The sequence below is a fragment of the Pongo abelii genome, chromosome 15, assembly GCF_028885655.2.
Source record: "Pongo abelii isolate AG06213 chromosome 15, NHGRI_mPonAbe1-v2.0_pri, whole genome shotgun sequence".
Lineage (NCBI taxonomy): Eukaryota > Metazoa > Chordata > Mammalia > Primates > Hominidae > Pongo > Pongo abelii.
In genome coordinates, this window is record NC_072000.2 from 34,539,011 (window position 1) to 34,555,623 (window position 16,613).

Sequence of the window (16,613 nt, forward strand, 5' to 3'; positions counted from 1 at the left end):
GTAGGTGTTTCTGTAGAACAGATTTCTAAAAGCTCCATTTGTAAGTCAAAGGAGGTTTCTTTTCTTTTTTTTTTTTTTTTTTTCCATTTTGAAATTAAGAATGTTTTTGTAGATATGAGCTAAGACTAACAAAAAAATTTTTTGGCTCCAAAAAGTTTTAATGATTTACACCCTTGCTGTTGGTTCCACTGTCTTTGGCTTAATATTTTTAAAATATATAAACTATTTAAGTTCAAAATTTTGTTACTTAGACTACATTTTGTTTCCTTCTTTTTGTAACTACTACCCAAATTAACATTTTAATCAATATAGTTTTTTTAACAACAGAGAAAGTATCAATTCACAGGCCTAAATACCCATGGCATGACATTTCCTAATTTTTCTCTTTAATAAAGCAATTTATTAGCAAATGGAAGAACTAAATGAGGTGACTAATATAGCTTTAAATAACCTTGTAATCATATTTGAAGTATTTACTTTTGTCAGCTCCATTCACTTAAAAAAATACATTTTGATCATTTTACTTACCATATGTATCATATGGATCCACATTGGGACTCGGCATATTCCACCACTGGATGGTTGCATCAATACCACCACTAAAACACTGTTCTCCATTAGAACTAATAGCTAATGACAGAACAGGGCCACTATTGTAGGAAGAGAGGAAAAAAAAAATTACTGATAAATTCTAAGAAGAAACTCAAATCTCTATTCCCCCAACCTCTGAATTTATGTAGTATCTAAAAACTGTTTTAAGAGAACATGTACATCTGACTGGCACTTTTTTTTTTTTTTTTTTTTTTTGGAGACAGAGTCTCACTCTGTCGCCAGCCCAGACTTGGAATGCGGTGGTGATCTCTGCTCACTAAAACCTCCGCCTCCCAGGTTCAAGCGATTCTCCTGCCTCAGCCTATCGAGTAGCTGAGACTACAAGCGCATGCCACCATGCCCAGCTAATTTTTGTATTTTGTGGTAGAGTCAGAGTTTTGTGGAGTTCAGGCCAGGCTGGTCTCGAACTCCTGACCTCCAGTGATCTGCCCGCCTCATCCTCCCAAAGTCCTGGGATTACAGGTGTGAACTACTGCATCTGGCCTGAATGGTACTATTATATTCATATTCTCACCAATACAATTATTAAATAGCTATTATTCAAGTAATACATCTTTTCTAATATAAAACACTGAGAAAATTACAAGGTTTGAGGACTGATAAATAATATTTAACAATAATTATGATGTTAATTAAATACCAATTCAGTAAAACTTACATGTGGGCCCTAAATGTGTAGATAGGCTCTACATCTAAAGAGGCACTCCTAAAAGAGGGGGAAAAAGGGTAGGGGAAAAGAAGGCAATTAAATAACTATGAATCACTGGTTGATATTAAATAGTCATTAGATCAAATGTGTGCATTAAAGATATGCAACAATAACAAGGAATAATTACTTATATTAGCAAAATTGGAAGAAATACACCAGGCTAACATTAAAATACTTGCTTTTTGGCAGGAACTGTTTTTTGCAGGTTCCAAAGTTTCAGGGTATGGTCCTCAGAAGCAGTAACCAGCACAGGTTCTACAGGATGAAAAGCTAATGCCCGTACTCCATCAAAATGGCTACGTAGTGTATACTTGGGATTCCATGTCTTTCGAAAGGCATCTTTATTAGCAGGCAACTAAAAGGAAAGAGCACAATATTTAGTGGTAAAAGTAGTAAACTGGAAGGCATGTGGAGTGTGTGTTTGTTTCTTTTTGGTGTGTTTAACACATATATTTAAAACTGTTGGCTAAAATGTCCAGTGGAAATTTAATGTACCTTTAAAACTTTCTAAAAAAGCTTTATCATTTAATAATAACTCAGAATAATTTCATTCGCCTTACAAATAGCCTAGGTCAAATGAAGAGTTCCTTAATCTGTTTTTACCTATTAAGCTAAACCCAAAGCTCCTATTAAATGTCAGATGAGAACAAAATAACTACCAATGCTGCAATACTTTACATGAAAAATAATTACATAAGTTATTACAAATATCCAACGGTACAGTATTAACAGTAAAGTTGTCATTTAGAAAATGTATTAGCATGTGAAATTATTAAAGGCAGCAAGTTAAGGTACTTTCTGAAAGTCTGAACTAAAGACCCTTTAAGAATATTTTTATCCCATTTTCATAATTCTTGATATTGACAGAGGTTTATCTTTTTACCTTCACATTTCTCCATCTGTAAAGATAGGCTGTGAAACCACTTCTAAAGCAGTCAAAAGTTTACTGGAATTTAGTCGCTTATATACTTAAAAAAATATATTAATGAGAACAATCCAGCCCACCAAAGGCTGTCTCTAAAAAGCATGCTAATGTTAAGTATAAAACGTGGAAAAAAGAAACTCATCATAAAAAGAAAAAAAAATTGCTGAAAAACTGCAATTAACATAAAGACCTAACAAGTATAGTTAACTCTCAATTGAAATATTAATGTCTAGAAAAAATTAAATCCAAGACAAGTTTCACCTCTAACACTGGACTCCCCATCCCTTCCATCCACTCCCCAACCCTCTAATGAAGAAGTATTCAGGAAATGATGCAAGCTAACTTTAAAATGTTCAGAAACTTTAAAATATTTCCTTAAGAAAATAAAAGTTCAAAAACAAAACATGCTTTTTAAGAAGTATTCTGAAGGCAAATATATGATTCAGGTTATTTTTTTTCTTGTTAACACCAAAATATGGCTCAATTTGAGATAATTGAGAGTTGACTACTCAAGATGTATTTACTGACCAATATATATTAATCATCTCAAACTTCTAGTTAATCCACCAAAATACCTAAAAAAAAAATTAAAATACCACAAAGAAAGTAGTTATAAAAGAAAAACTACATGTCACTTCAAATCAACACATTGACACAAACTTATCTTTTCCATGCACCTTGACATTAATTCTGTTTTATAAGTGATTCCAAAAAATAAGGAGCCTTCTATTAAATCATTAAAAAATTAAAAATAAAACTGCACTTACATCATAACTATAGTCTGCATCATTTGTTACCGTCAAGTCTGCAAGGTCTCCAAGGCCCAGTACACTTAACAAAACATCATCAGAACCCATAATAAATGACTTGCCTCCTCCAGATGGAAACGTTATTGGTTCAGCTATAAAGAACAAAACCGCTTCTTAAATGCTGAAAAATCATACAGTACAAGACAATATTGTGGGGAAAATTTAAGCACTTAACAGTTACAATATTCAGTAATATAATTAATTTTTATTTTCCCACTTCTACTCAAAAAATCCTGTTACTAAGCAGTGTTAAACAAATGTGTTGGAACTGTGGTGTAGTAACTGTCCACAAATAAAATGTGCACTAGATATATTATTCTGGGGTGGAAGTTGGGGCACAAAAGCTTTGTCTGTCTAAATCTCTTATCACTTCAGTACAATTATAACTATAGTTTACATGTTAAATAAGAAATAGGACAAATTTTGATTAAATAATGGAGTTAAATATCAGATTTTTGCATTCATGGGGGGAAACCTCTACCATGGACCTCAAGGACCTCAAAGTAGTCATACAGTATTTTTTAAATGTTAATAGGTTGTCGCTAAGTCCTTCTGCTTTCTAACGAAGTACTAGGCATCCTAGTCCCTGATAAAAACTAGTACAAACATTGAAATGTAAATGATTTACAGTCAGCTATATACTATATCAGTTCACTAGAATGAAGCTTTAATTGTTCAGTCCCTTCAGTAACAGCCATGGTCTAGGAAAAAGTTCTTCCACCAACAATGTCAGTTTCCTTTCTATAAAAGGTTAATCCATGTGGTCTTCAGAATGTCTTCCAGCTTTGTTTATTTATTTATTTATTTATTTAGAGACACAGTCTTGCTCTGTCGCCCAGGCTGGAATGCAGTGGTACGATCTCGGCTCACTGCAACCTCTGCCTCCTAGGGTCAAGCAATTCTCCTGTCTCAGTCTCCCAAGTAGCTGGGATTACAGGTGCCCGCCACCATGCCGGGCTAATTTTTCTGTTTTTAGTAGAGACGGCTTTCACCATGTTGGCCATGCTGGTCTTGAACTCCTGACCTCAAGTGATCCACCTGCCTCGGCCTCCCAAAGTGCTGGGATTACAGGCGTGAGCCACCGCGCCCAGCCTGTCTTCCAGCTCTAAAGCTTTGACTATGATTTTTATTTTAATGTCCCATTCTAGTTACCATGACATTCTAAAATGAAGCAAGTAATCTTGACCACAGAGCTTTAATTTCTGATCAGATTTGCCATTTCAATTTCAAACTAAACTCAGGTTGAGTTTCACTTAGTTTTCTCAACTATATCATGTGCATTATTACAGCTTTTCATGTTAATATTAGCAATTCCAATTATTTAAAATGTGTTTTCCTTTCTATACATACTATTGACCAATTAAACTCTGCCATAATTGAATGACTATTATCTAAATATTTTGTTGTAAGTCATAGTTTAAGCAACAATCTTCAATATCATTTCAAATATGCTTTGAAAGCAAAATTTTAACATTAAGATAACAAGGGAGAAATACTCAAATCATAATATAAAACTCAATATATGAAAACACACTTAAACTTCATGAGCAAATTTAAAAGGGAAACATACAAAAAATCAAGCTGATTATCAATTTTTAAAAAATTCCCATGAAAAATGATATAAATATGCTACAGGAAACACAACAGGTGTAATGAAACTTGACAGTCATCACTAATACTACTGGAAATAATTCTGAGAAGATACAATTCATATATATACTATGGCAAAATAAAATTCAACTTTACTTGGAATATTTTGTTATTTTATTATTTTATCCTATCAAAGTAAGCTATATAATCTGACTCAAATAGGGCTCTAAAATGCAGCTCTGATTCAGCTACTTGATCTAAAATGAATCTGAAAGCACCTGACAGAAAATATATAGAGATATTAAGTAGTACTTAATCTTTCAATAATGACACTTATTGAATCTGAATAATCTGTAGCACTGATCTTTTGATCTTTTCCTACCAATTATTAGTATGCAGTTACTGGCAATACCAGAAGCAGCTAAAAACTATAAAATCAATAATTTAAACTTATGTTTAAGGATAATTATATAAAAGTCATTAGATAATATTTACTCAAAGCATTTTTCTCTAGACAAAGAAATATTTTTACTTTAAGCTCAGGGAATTTGTTTCTAAGAAAAGTCAGAACAAAATGCCACAGTTCCTCCCACTCACAATTATACAAACATTCACTGACACAAATCTCAAAAGCCCAATAAAATAACTTTAACATAACAAATGATTTTGCAAGACTATCTCTGATCAGCCACTGACCAATTTAGGAGCATGTGAAGGGAAGTGTCTGGACATCAGTTTTACTCGAGTTTTGGATTAATTGTACTTAACAAAAAATTAGTATTATACTCATTTCTAATTAATCATATGACCACATTTCTGTCCTTTTCTCTATATACACACATATATTTTATGACATATTTATGTAGATATTGCAAGCTATTCTGCTTAATCAGTATTTATTTACACATACATGTGCAAAAATTCTTTTACACTATTACCTCTGCTTTCCATATTACCCATCACTGTGGCATATGGTAATCACAGCAGCTACTCATTTGTTTGCCCTTATTTCCCTGCAGAGGGAATTAATTTCTATCCTAAAAATTCATTTTATTAATGGTAATATAATTACCCATAATATAAAAATGTCATTAGTAATTCAAAGAAAAATATAATTATTTAAACAAGCAGGTTTTTTTTTTTTTGAAAGTCTTGCTCTGTCGCCCTGGCTGGAGTGCAGTGGCGTGATCTCGGCTCACTGCAAACTCTGCCTCCTGGGTTCACGCCATTCTTCTGCCTCAGCCTCCCGAGTAGCTGGGACTATAGGCGCCCGCCACCACGCCCAGTTAATTTTTTTGTATTTTTAGTACAGACAGGGTTTCACCGTGTTAGCCAGGATGGTCTCGATCTCCTGACCTCGTGATCCTCCTGCCTCGGCCTCCCAAAGTGCTGGGATTACAGGTGTGAGCCACCGCGCCCGGCCTAAAAAAAAGTAGTTTTAATATCTTCTTTTTTTTTCTAATAGAGACAGAGTTTTGCTATGTTGCCCAGGCTGGTCTTGAATTCCTGGGCTCAAGTGATCCTCCTGCCTTGGGCTCCCAAAGTGCTGGAATTACAGGCATGAGCTACTATGCCTGCCCTAGTTTTTAACTTAATGATGGAAATTTAGGAGGCCTAAGAGATTTCATCAAGTAATATAACAATACTAGTATAATGGGTCTATAAAATACAAGGTCTTTTTCAGACTTTTATAACTAATCTTCCTTTTGATGGACACTTATGATGAAGGAGACCTGTGGCTCGCATATTGAACTCTTTTTCCCAAGAACTTAGTCCAGGTAACAGATTCCATTTATACCAGTGGCAATATGGTAGGTCTCAAGTCTTTAGCAGCAATAGTCTAGAAGATTGTAATGTTGAAGTACCACTCCTAGAAAACAGACATTTGTTCTTTATAAAATGAGGTAGGACACGGACTTCAAAAGTAAAGAAGGAAGTTGGGGACTGCCACTGAAAATAAGGAGATTATGTACTCCAAAGCTGCCTTCTTAGCTTGAAGTCAAACTCACATCTCTTTAAATAACAAATTCTAGTAAGATCGATACTTCAAAAACTGTAATGAGGTTCACACTTATCAAATCTCTCCCCTCGCCCTCCTACTAGCATCAAGAAACAGATCACTGATCTATATTCTTTCTTTAAAACACACACATAACACATAAACAAACACACAGAGAGCTCTAAGTTGGTTTTTGTGTAGAGTGTGCCTTGACTGGCTTTTTCCATAAGTCATTGGTTTGAAACATTTAAAAGGGTCCACACTGCTAACATGGCTTTGCCTTAAACTGCAAAACCTGCAGTTTAAATGTACATTAATTACAAAAATTTTAGCAAGTTGTACTATGCATATTTGGCAAAACAGACCAAAAACGAAGCAAAATCACCACTAAATGCATAAAATTAAAAAAAAAAAGAGTTGCTATGTGTATTTTAGAAAATACTTCTAAAGTAAAACAGGAATATATCTCAATAGTGGAAATGAGATCTGAAAAAATTAACAGACACTTTTATTTTTCATTCATTTTGTTTTGAATGATTTTGTTATTTTAGTGATTTTTTTAAGGTGAGTGAAGTAAATGGTAAATTATGAGAGGGAAAAAATGCAAAATTATTTAATTGTAAGGAAACTGTGCCACTAGGGAAATCTCAAAAGGGAACAAGATGCATTTAAAAATGTTTGACTGGGACATCAAACAAACCCTCTTTACACAGCAAAGGCAATAACATCAATTAAATTTAATACATATGCCAAATTACTGTATCTCATATGTCACAATAATCTTTGGTTAAAAATTCAGATTCAATACTTATAAATATCTAGACTTAGAGTTATACATGATTCAACTGTACCTATATATCTTCGGCTAAAATCAATTTTGGAAAAAATGTTTAAGTAGTACTTTCATTTCCTACACATTTCTGGTTTAGGCAAATTTTATAAAATTCATTACTAGGTAGCATATACTTGCTACCAAGTTAAAGAATAATGATGCTGCCTTATTCTCAAATGATTAATTTAGGTAACAGTGACATATATTTTTTGAAGTAATATATATTTAAAGTAACAGATTGGGCACTGTGGCTCACACCTGTAATCCCAGCGCCTTGGGAGCCAAGGTAGGCAGATCACTTGAGGTCAGGAGTTCGAGACCAGCCTGGCCAACATGGTAATATTCTGTCTCTACTAAAAATACAAAAAATTGGCTGGGCATGGTAGTGTGCGCCTATAGTCCCAGCTACTTGGGAGGCTGAAACAGGAGACTTGCTTGACCCCAGGAGGCAGAGGTTGCAGTGAGCCGAGATCATGTCACTGCACTCCAGCCTGGGAGACAGAGTGAGACTCCGTCTCAAGGAAAAAAAAAAAAAGGTTCCAAGCACAATGCCTGGCACCACAGTTGTCTTCTAGTAAGTCGTAATTATTATTAGTTGCTAAATTTAAGCAATAAGACAAAATGAGTAGTTTTTTCCATATGTATTATTTTAAGTTTGTTTTTATAAATTACTATTTTCCCATTACTGGATCTGTAGTTAAAACCAGATTTAAGAAAAGACTCCGAATTCACCTATGATGGAAACAACTCCTCACATTAAAAACAAAAACAAAATATAAAGAAATAGAAACCAGAAATGTCAAAATCCCTAATTAATTACATAAAGAGCTTGCCCAACACCTTCTCTAAAGATCATATAAAATGATCATCAGCATTTTAAACAGTAGCCTAGTTGCATTAAGATGTGATTTGGATTTAAGGTCTTCTGAAATGTAAATAAACATGGTAGCTAAATTTTGTACCTTCCTCTGCTCTTGCACCTTCATGATCAGTCATTCTAGTAGAGGCTGACCTAGACTGATTAATGATTCCTGAAGGGATGTGGGGCAGCTCATCATCTCCCAGATCAGCTATCATGTCGTAGAGTTTTGTCCTGTTGGCCCCTGTAAATTAATGTCAGCAGTAGAGGTTCATTTAATGGCTACCGCTTGACTTTCCGGCAGCCTTTAAAACCAATTTATTAACAAAACAGACTATTAACAAGTCCCAGTTATTAAAATATCAGAAAATTAAAGATGTCTTCCATTTTCCATACCATCCCCCAAAACACATTGAGTTTAAATATTTACTATTTCTGTGGAGAGAGAGATATATATAAAGATACATATATATATTACATATATATCTCTCTCTAAAGAGATATATATATATCCATAGAATACTTTAGAGAGTTCTTTAAAGTTCTGTAAGCTCACAGACACAGAAGGTATCATTAAAACAAAGGAAAATTTTGGTGTTTAAGGTTAACATTTACCAGTGTAAAGAATAAAACAAGGGCTTTTCAACATAATTCACTGTTTTAAAAACTTAACAAAGGAATAAGTACAAGTAATTTTTATGAGGGTGCAACAAACAATTAACTTTCCCTGGTGTTTCCATGGATATTTTCCTGCCATGTTAGTACAAATTTGTCATTAACAAATCAACCCCAATTTCTTTCAAAAATTTTTTTCATTTTTCCCAAATCTGAAAAACCTGATTTATCCATGAGATAGATCTCTGAGTTTCTCATGATATGAAAAGTCAGCACTGTCATTAGCCATTAATATAAGGCAAGAATTTTGGCTGTTGCCTGGATAATTCAGGCCAAAATATATAAAACTCAAAAGCTTCTGTAGCATTGTGGAATATTCTTTAACTCTGAACTTTAGAAATAGCAGAATTATTTATTTCGAATCATATATTTTGAAAGAAAACAAGTTTTAAGAATGTCAGAAAAAAATACTTTGAAAAGACAATGTTTTATAATCTACATAAGTTTAAAAAAATAAAATAGTTAAGTCCAAGGTCAAACATTATGACCTTATATTTACTAACATCAACATTAAAGGAAGAATTCGACTGCTATATAGTAAGTTCACTGTGGCTATCTGAGTGTAAGTAACTCTAAGAACTATTACGCATCTATGTATCCTTAACAAAATGCCAGGCAATTAGATGGTAAAACTTAGTGGAAATAGGTGGACTTTTATACATTTATTGGTCCTATTTTAAAGTAATTCCTAATTTCTTAGAAATGCTTAAACAACGCTACTTCTGGATTAGGTAATATGTTACGTAGTCTGAATTTCCTAACTAATAATAATGAAGAAACTCAGTGTTACCTGAGGATTTCCCCCCCACAGAGAAATGACTGTAAACAAATTCTCCAATAAACAAAAAACTGTCTACTGGATGTCCAACCACCAGTTACATTCAACATAAAAGAACATAAACATTATTCTTTCTCACAAAATAGCTCCCTTTTGTAACCTTCCCACTTAAAATGACTACCACCACTATTTATTTAATTTCGCTTCCTAAAATTTTGCAACTACAACTTAATTCTTCTTCAACTTGTAAAATTATAAAACGGCGGGGGCTGGTTTTAAAAAAGGATCTTCCTTTAAAGTATTCTCCAAGTTTATCTCTCTATTGACTTTAATCAAGGCTTTCAATCTTATGAATTACTACAACAGACTCCTAATTGGTTTTTCTATCTCCGAGCTCCATTTACTTTCAATCACATTTATATACTACAACTAAATTAATTTTCCAAAATTATCACATTTATTATATCTCCCTTCACTCAGAAACCACAAGTAGCACTTCCACACTCTTTGGATCAAAGTTAACTAAAATCATGTACTTAACCCTTTCATGTGCTTCATGATCTGATCCTATTTTTTCTACCCCATCTTATCTTTTAATGATCCACAATACAAACTCCCTTCATTTTCCAGTCAAAACAGTTTCCATATAGTTTCAGTGTTCACCGAGGTTACTTCTGCAGTATTTTGTCATATTTGTCCTCACTCATTCTCAGAAAGGTGAGAAGGCTTTCTACACACACACACACACACACACACACACACACACAAACACACACTTCCTTATCTTCTAACATGCACCTCAGCCTATCCAAATTCTACCCATTCTACCCATTCCTCCACACCAGTTCCATCTCTTCTGTAAAGCTTTTGTTGATCTTTCAATGTTCTCTTATTTGTGTGTAACATAAAATGACTTTATTAAATACTACCTTGTAAATAATTTAATTATATGATAGTTAATGTGAAACATAATAAAGGCTTGACAAAGTTTTGTTACAGACAATGTAAAGTCAAAATCTTTCTGTACACATGAACTGGGAGATATAGAAGGGGAAGAAATTAGGAGATATTATGGAAGTTACTGTTCAAACTGAGGATCCCAAATTATATAATATTATTTACATACTATAGCCAGATAGCTTCAGTATGACACAGTGCCAAGTTGAGGAAATGATGAAACTTCCCTGCTCTAATCCTAGTTTCTCAAAAGCTGCCAAAAGATGAAAGCAGATTTCATTTAGTAGTAGTCTTTACTCTATTGTGCAGAGCATCTTTCAACTGCAAATTTCATGTCTTCGTTTTCTTTCTAAACCTATCCAATATTCTAAATATAATAAATGCAACAAAACAATTTCAAATAAAAAACATGAAGTCTTATCAGCAATGAGAAAACTGTACTAGTATATAACAGGATACTAGACAATATTAATATCAATTTTTAAAAGCATATTTGAAGGCCCATTAAGCACTAATTAAATAAAAACTGAAATTTATAGAAGTACAAATACTTTCTCTAATTCTTATATAGCAAGAAAAACTTTTATTTATTTTTTAATTTTTATTATTATTTTTGAGACAAGGTCTTGCCCTGTCACCCAGGCTAGAATGCAGTGACACGAACATGGCTCTCTACAGCCTTGATCTCCTTGGCTCTTGACCTCCTGGATTCAAGTGATCCTCCTGCCTCAGCCTGCCCAGTAGCTGGGACCACAGGCATGTACCATCAAGCTTGGCTAATTTTTAAAAAATTTTTGTAGAGACAGGGTCTCACCATGTTGTCCAGGCTGGTCTTGAACTCTTAGGCTCAGGCAATTCACCTACCTCAGTCTCCAGAGTAGCTGGGACCACAGGCATGCACTACCACACTCAGCTAATTTTTGTATTTTTTATTTTTGTAGAGATGGTCTCACCATGCTGCCTAGCCTGGTATTGAGCTCCTGGGGTCAAGCAATCCTCTCTCCTAAGCATCCCAAAGTGCTAGGATTGCAGGCATGAGCCACCGTGCCCAGCTAGAAAAACTTTTCTACTACTATGAATACAACCCACCTACCTCTTAACAAATACAAAGTCCTATATAAATGCATAATCCTCTAGACTGACACAATGAAAAACATACTAATTATGCCACGTGTAAGCCAAACTATACACTACTGTTACGTTTTCAAATTCCGCTCAAACACACACACTCATGCCGTGAAATTTATCTTCCTATGCCCTCTATAACTGTAAGTAAAATAGTACTTTTGAACAAATCTAACATTTTCCCTTTCTCAAATGAGCCCTCCCTTTGTTGATCAACCTATATTCTGAAGCTTAACTGTTAGCAGGCAAACAATCTGGAAAAGATAAGCTTATTTTAGCAAGAAAATTTAGTTAAGTCATGTTTGCTAGATCTGTTCTATTTTCTATCATAATTGAAGCTTTCACAGCTTTATTTAATTTATTTAAGACAACTGTTGTCTTAAATAAATATGAGATCACAATAATAAGAAAAAATAACTTCAGCTGCAAAGTGACTCTTCGGTTTTAAAAAGTGCTCTGATTAAAGAGTATCAATCTGATACATTCTGATCCTAGGCAAAATATCTAAGTTATTTTCTTGAAAAGAAAGAAAAAAATCCCGAGTTAAAGGACATCAATGTTTGTTTTTAAAGAGTGAAATTAAAGCCAGAAACATAAAACCACATGCCTAGTTGAAAATAACATCTCTTTGCTATGAAATGATTTTGTTTTTGTCTTTGAGGGAAGAGAGAGAATATAACTATTTTGTGGGCTCTTCGAATTAGTACTATGTGCTAAACGGAAGTAGCTTAATCATAATAGATAATTTGTAGTGTGAGCAAAGGTGTTTCTAAAAGCCTACTTAAGAGTAAGTTCTTCTTAAATGAATTCAAATACCTAATTTTGGATACTTGGCTTCAAGTCACACTTTAAAAAACTGTATTTCCTGGTGACAACATGTTTTCTTGGATCTGGAATAGTAAATGACAAATATTAATACAAAACTTTAAAAATAAAAATTAGAAAATGACTTGGGGGAGCTCACTTATGATTTATATTAAAAGAAATGTTGAAAAAGTTACAAGACTTCCCCCTTTTCAAATGTATTGATAATCAGGCCAGAAGGTGCACAGCAATTCTGCAACACCAGTAAAGGAGAGAAGGGAAATGGCAAAAAAAAATCATATTCCATATATAGAAAAGACAGGAAAGTTAAGATAAATGAGAATAATTAGGAAAATTAAGATAAGTCCACTCACTAAGAACCAGGAATGAAAACATACATATACCCAAAATATGAATTTTTAAAATGGGGAAAGCCTATACATCTTTTCAAGAAAGGAAATGAAATAATCTTTTCTTGTTAAGTTTAAATTTTATAGGTATAATATAGCTTAAGAGTAACAACAGGCTATAAGAATAACAGCTCCTATCAAAGGAAAATACATTATTATAATCCACAGTTTAAACTGTCCATGTTGAAAAAGAGTAACAAATATCACAGAAAGTCTTAAAAGATTTTTAGCTGCTCTCTCATATTCTAACTAAAGCCTCCATATTTCAGATGCTTCGTTCACACTGTGTGATTTTTAATCATTGATTTATATGTTTTTACTAAGATATAAAATACAGCACAAATGGAGACCTTAAAAAGTTAGAAAATTGCTACCAGCCCAACATTTTTACAGAAGATTAATTCAAGCTCCTCCCGAGTTACAGAAAACATAGAAATTGTTAAAAAGTGAAAGAAAACTGAGTTGTAGCTTAGATATTAGTATTGCATCAATGCTTACTTCTTGATTTTCATGACTGTACTGTGGTCATACACGAGAATATCTTTGTTTAAATATATACTAATATATTTAAAGAGCTACATGTCTACAACTTAGTTTTCTGAACTACTCAAAAAAAAAAAAAAAAATACACGGCCAGGTACAGTGGCTCATGCCTGAAAATTTTTTTTTTTTTTTTTTTTTTTGAGATGGTCTCCCTCTGTCGCCCAGGCTGGAGTGGAGTGGTGCGATCTTGGCTCACTGCAACCTCCGTCTCCTGGGTTCAAGCGATTCTCCTGCCTCAGCCTCCCTAAGTAGCTGGGACTACAGGCGTAAGCCACCATGCCCAGCTAATTTTTTTTTGTATTTTTAGTAGAGACAAGGCCTCACCATGTTGGCCAGGGTGATCTCAAACTCTTGACCTCAGGTCATCTGCCCGCCTCAGCCTCCCAAAGTGCTGGGATTACAGGCATGAACCACTGCACCCAGCCTCATGCCTGAAATCTTAATGCTTTTGGAGGTTGAGGTGAGATGATCACTTGAGGCCAGGAGTTTGAGATCCGCCTGGGCAACATACAGAGAGCCTGTCTATTAAAAAATGTAAAAATTAGCCAGGCATAGTGGTGCACACCTGTGGTCCCAGCTACTCGGGAGGCGGGAGTGGAAAGATTGCTTGAGCCCAGGAGTTTGAGGCTGCAGTGAGCTACAATGTGCTACTGTACTCCATCCTGGGCAGCAGAGTGACAGCCTGTCTCGAAATAAAAAAGAACATATTTACAGAAAGAAAAAGGAAAAGCAAGTGTGGTAAAGTGTTAACATTTGGTGGGTAACCTGGGTGAAAAGTATATGGAATTCTCTGTACTATTCTCACAAAATTTTCTTAAGTCAGAAATTATGTCAAAATAAAAAGTTAAAAGGAAAAGAAAGCTTAACCCTTTGAAGCCTGAGACCAAAATAACTGCATCAAGCCTCTTTAGTTTCAAGGTATTGACTCTTAGAGTATTAATAAGATAAAGTACATCTCAATTATACTGTATATCTCACTTACTAAGAAAGAAACACTGAAGTGGGTCTACATTCCAAGACAAGGCTGTCACTTTTAACCCCTTTTCCTCTTGCTGGGGGGGAGGGGGCGGGCAGGGGGGTAAAAAAAAAAAGAAGGGTGAGATGGAGTGAACAAGTTGGAAGACACAGAAACTTTAACTTAGCACTTGATTTTAGAAGCCTTTCCATTTAAAAGTCAAATCTTGAATGGGTCTTTACAAAGTTAAGAAGTCAGCATTCTTGCCATTTTTCTCTTTCCCTTCCAAAAAAAAGAAAAGAAAAAAGACTGGATTACATCTGCTGATTCCATATGGTAAAGTTAGCAAATAGTTTTCTTCCCTCTAAAAAGCTGCAATGAAAAATCTGTAGAAGCTTATGCTAATTCAGTAAGTGTGACTTATTAACAAATTCTGGAAATCAAGGTTGGTAAATGTATACAAATTTACATTTACATAGGTAGAATAAGTTCTGGTTCAATTACACAGTAGGGTGACTATAGCTAATGACAACGTATTCTGTATTTCGAGATAGCTAGAAAAAAAGGATATGAGTGCTGTAACCACAAAGAAATGATGAATATGCTAACTACTCTGATTTCTATTATTCAATGTTTAAACGTATTAAAATGTCACACTGTGTCCCATAAATATTTATAATTATGTGCCATTTATAAGCAAAAATTTTTTTAAAGAAATCAAAAGGTTACAGATAATGAATTATTCTAACTTGTACAAAGCTACGTAAGGAGAACATAAGAATAATAACATGGACTAGATAATAAAAATGCTAAGAAATTCATGAATTAACCTTTTCGTGTAAAATTATATCTTAGTATTAACATGATGAGCTATTTGAATTAAGATCATTAGAAGTTTGTGATCCATAAACAGAAAAAAAAAGTTTTTATTTTCTTAAACTCTAATTTCACAGCAAGGATTCTGAGCCAACATTTTCACACTGAATTCTGTACTAAAGAGTGAAAAGTTTTTAATTTATAAACCTTCATAAAAGAAGTATAAAAAAGAAACATAATTTATTTCTGAATTCTCTTTCCTGAGACACTTTGCTAGAGACTTTATCCCTGTATCTACTTACATTAGTAGCCTCAAAGACAGTAATATTTACAAAAATGTTTAAAAATTAGAAACAAATCTATTGATTTAACTAATGGAAGCTAAGTTAAATCCACAAAAATTATATTTTAAATGACTATGAAACATTAAGAAATAATGAGTTAAATTAAAACAATAATATTCTAGTTAAAATATTAAAAAGGAGGTTTTATGTATAAAGACTTTTAAGAAAAGATGGATGAATATGTGCCAAATAGTCTCTGAGTGGTAGGAATGCAAGTGATTTTTATAGTTTTTCTTTATATTCCTATATACTTCTTATATTATCTGAATAACAAGCATGTGTTATTTTTATGATTATATAAGCAAAATTCATTTTTTTGAAAAAACAGATATGAAATCAAAATTAAAGTGGAATGGGCTGAATAACAGAATACCTATCTAGAGAGTAAGATGTTATTGAGACATGAAAGCCTTAAGTTATGAATTTGGGGTCTCCAGGTACTGATTCAATCAAAGAAGTCCACTTTCATCCATTTCATGTACTGAGTTCCTCTCTGTTGTTTAGAAAGAAAAAAAAACCACATATATAAAGGAATTATTTGTTGACATAAAATGATGTTTTCTATGATGGTAGTAGGCAAATTATAATATTGTGTGTACTAAGGTCAAATTAAAAAAAAAAAACATAAGGCCAAGCACGGTGGCTCATGCCTATAATCTTAACACTCTGAAAAGCTGAGGTGGAAGAATGGCCTGAGGCCAAGAGTTCGAGACCAGCTTGGGCAATACAGAGAAACTCCATCTCTACAAAAAATTTTTAAAAATAAAGTATTAGCCAGGTGTGGTGGCACATGCCTATAGTCCCAGCTACTCAGGAGGCTGAGGTGGGAAGATATCTTCAGGACAGGAGAGTTTGAGGCTACAGTGAGCTA

General features: G+C 33.7%; 1 protein-coding gene across 5 annotated transcripts in view; it reads right to left on the bottom strand.

The window, feature by feature from the left end:
* The window catches only part of STRN3 (striatin 3), a 130,070-nt gene that overhangs the window by 13,213 nt on the left and 100,244 nt on the right, over positions 1–16,613 (bottom strand). For 3 of the 5 annotated variants that reach the window (XM_002824642.5, XM_024231584.3, XM_054529972.2), the window contains 5 exons: positions 8,439–8,579; positions 3,014–3,147; positions 1,501–1,676; positions 1,271–1,318; positions 529–650 (listed from right to left, as the gene is read on the bottom strand). In XM_002824642.5, the coding sequence (XP_002824688.2) occupies positions 529–650; positions 1,271–1,318; positions 1,501–1,676; positions 3,014–3,147; positions 8,439–8,579 (621 nt within the window). The remainder of the gene's footprint in view (positions 1–528; positions 651–1,270; positions 1,319–1,500; positions 1,677–3,013; positions 3,148–8,438; positions 8,580–16,613) is intronic. The other 2 variants (XM_024231586.3, XM_024231585.3) reach the window with 1 other exon arrangement.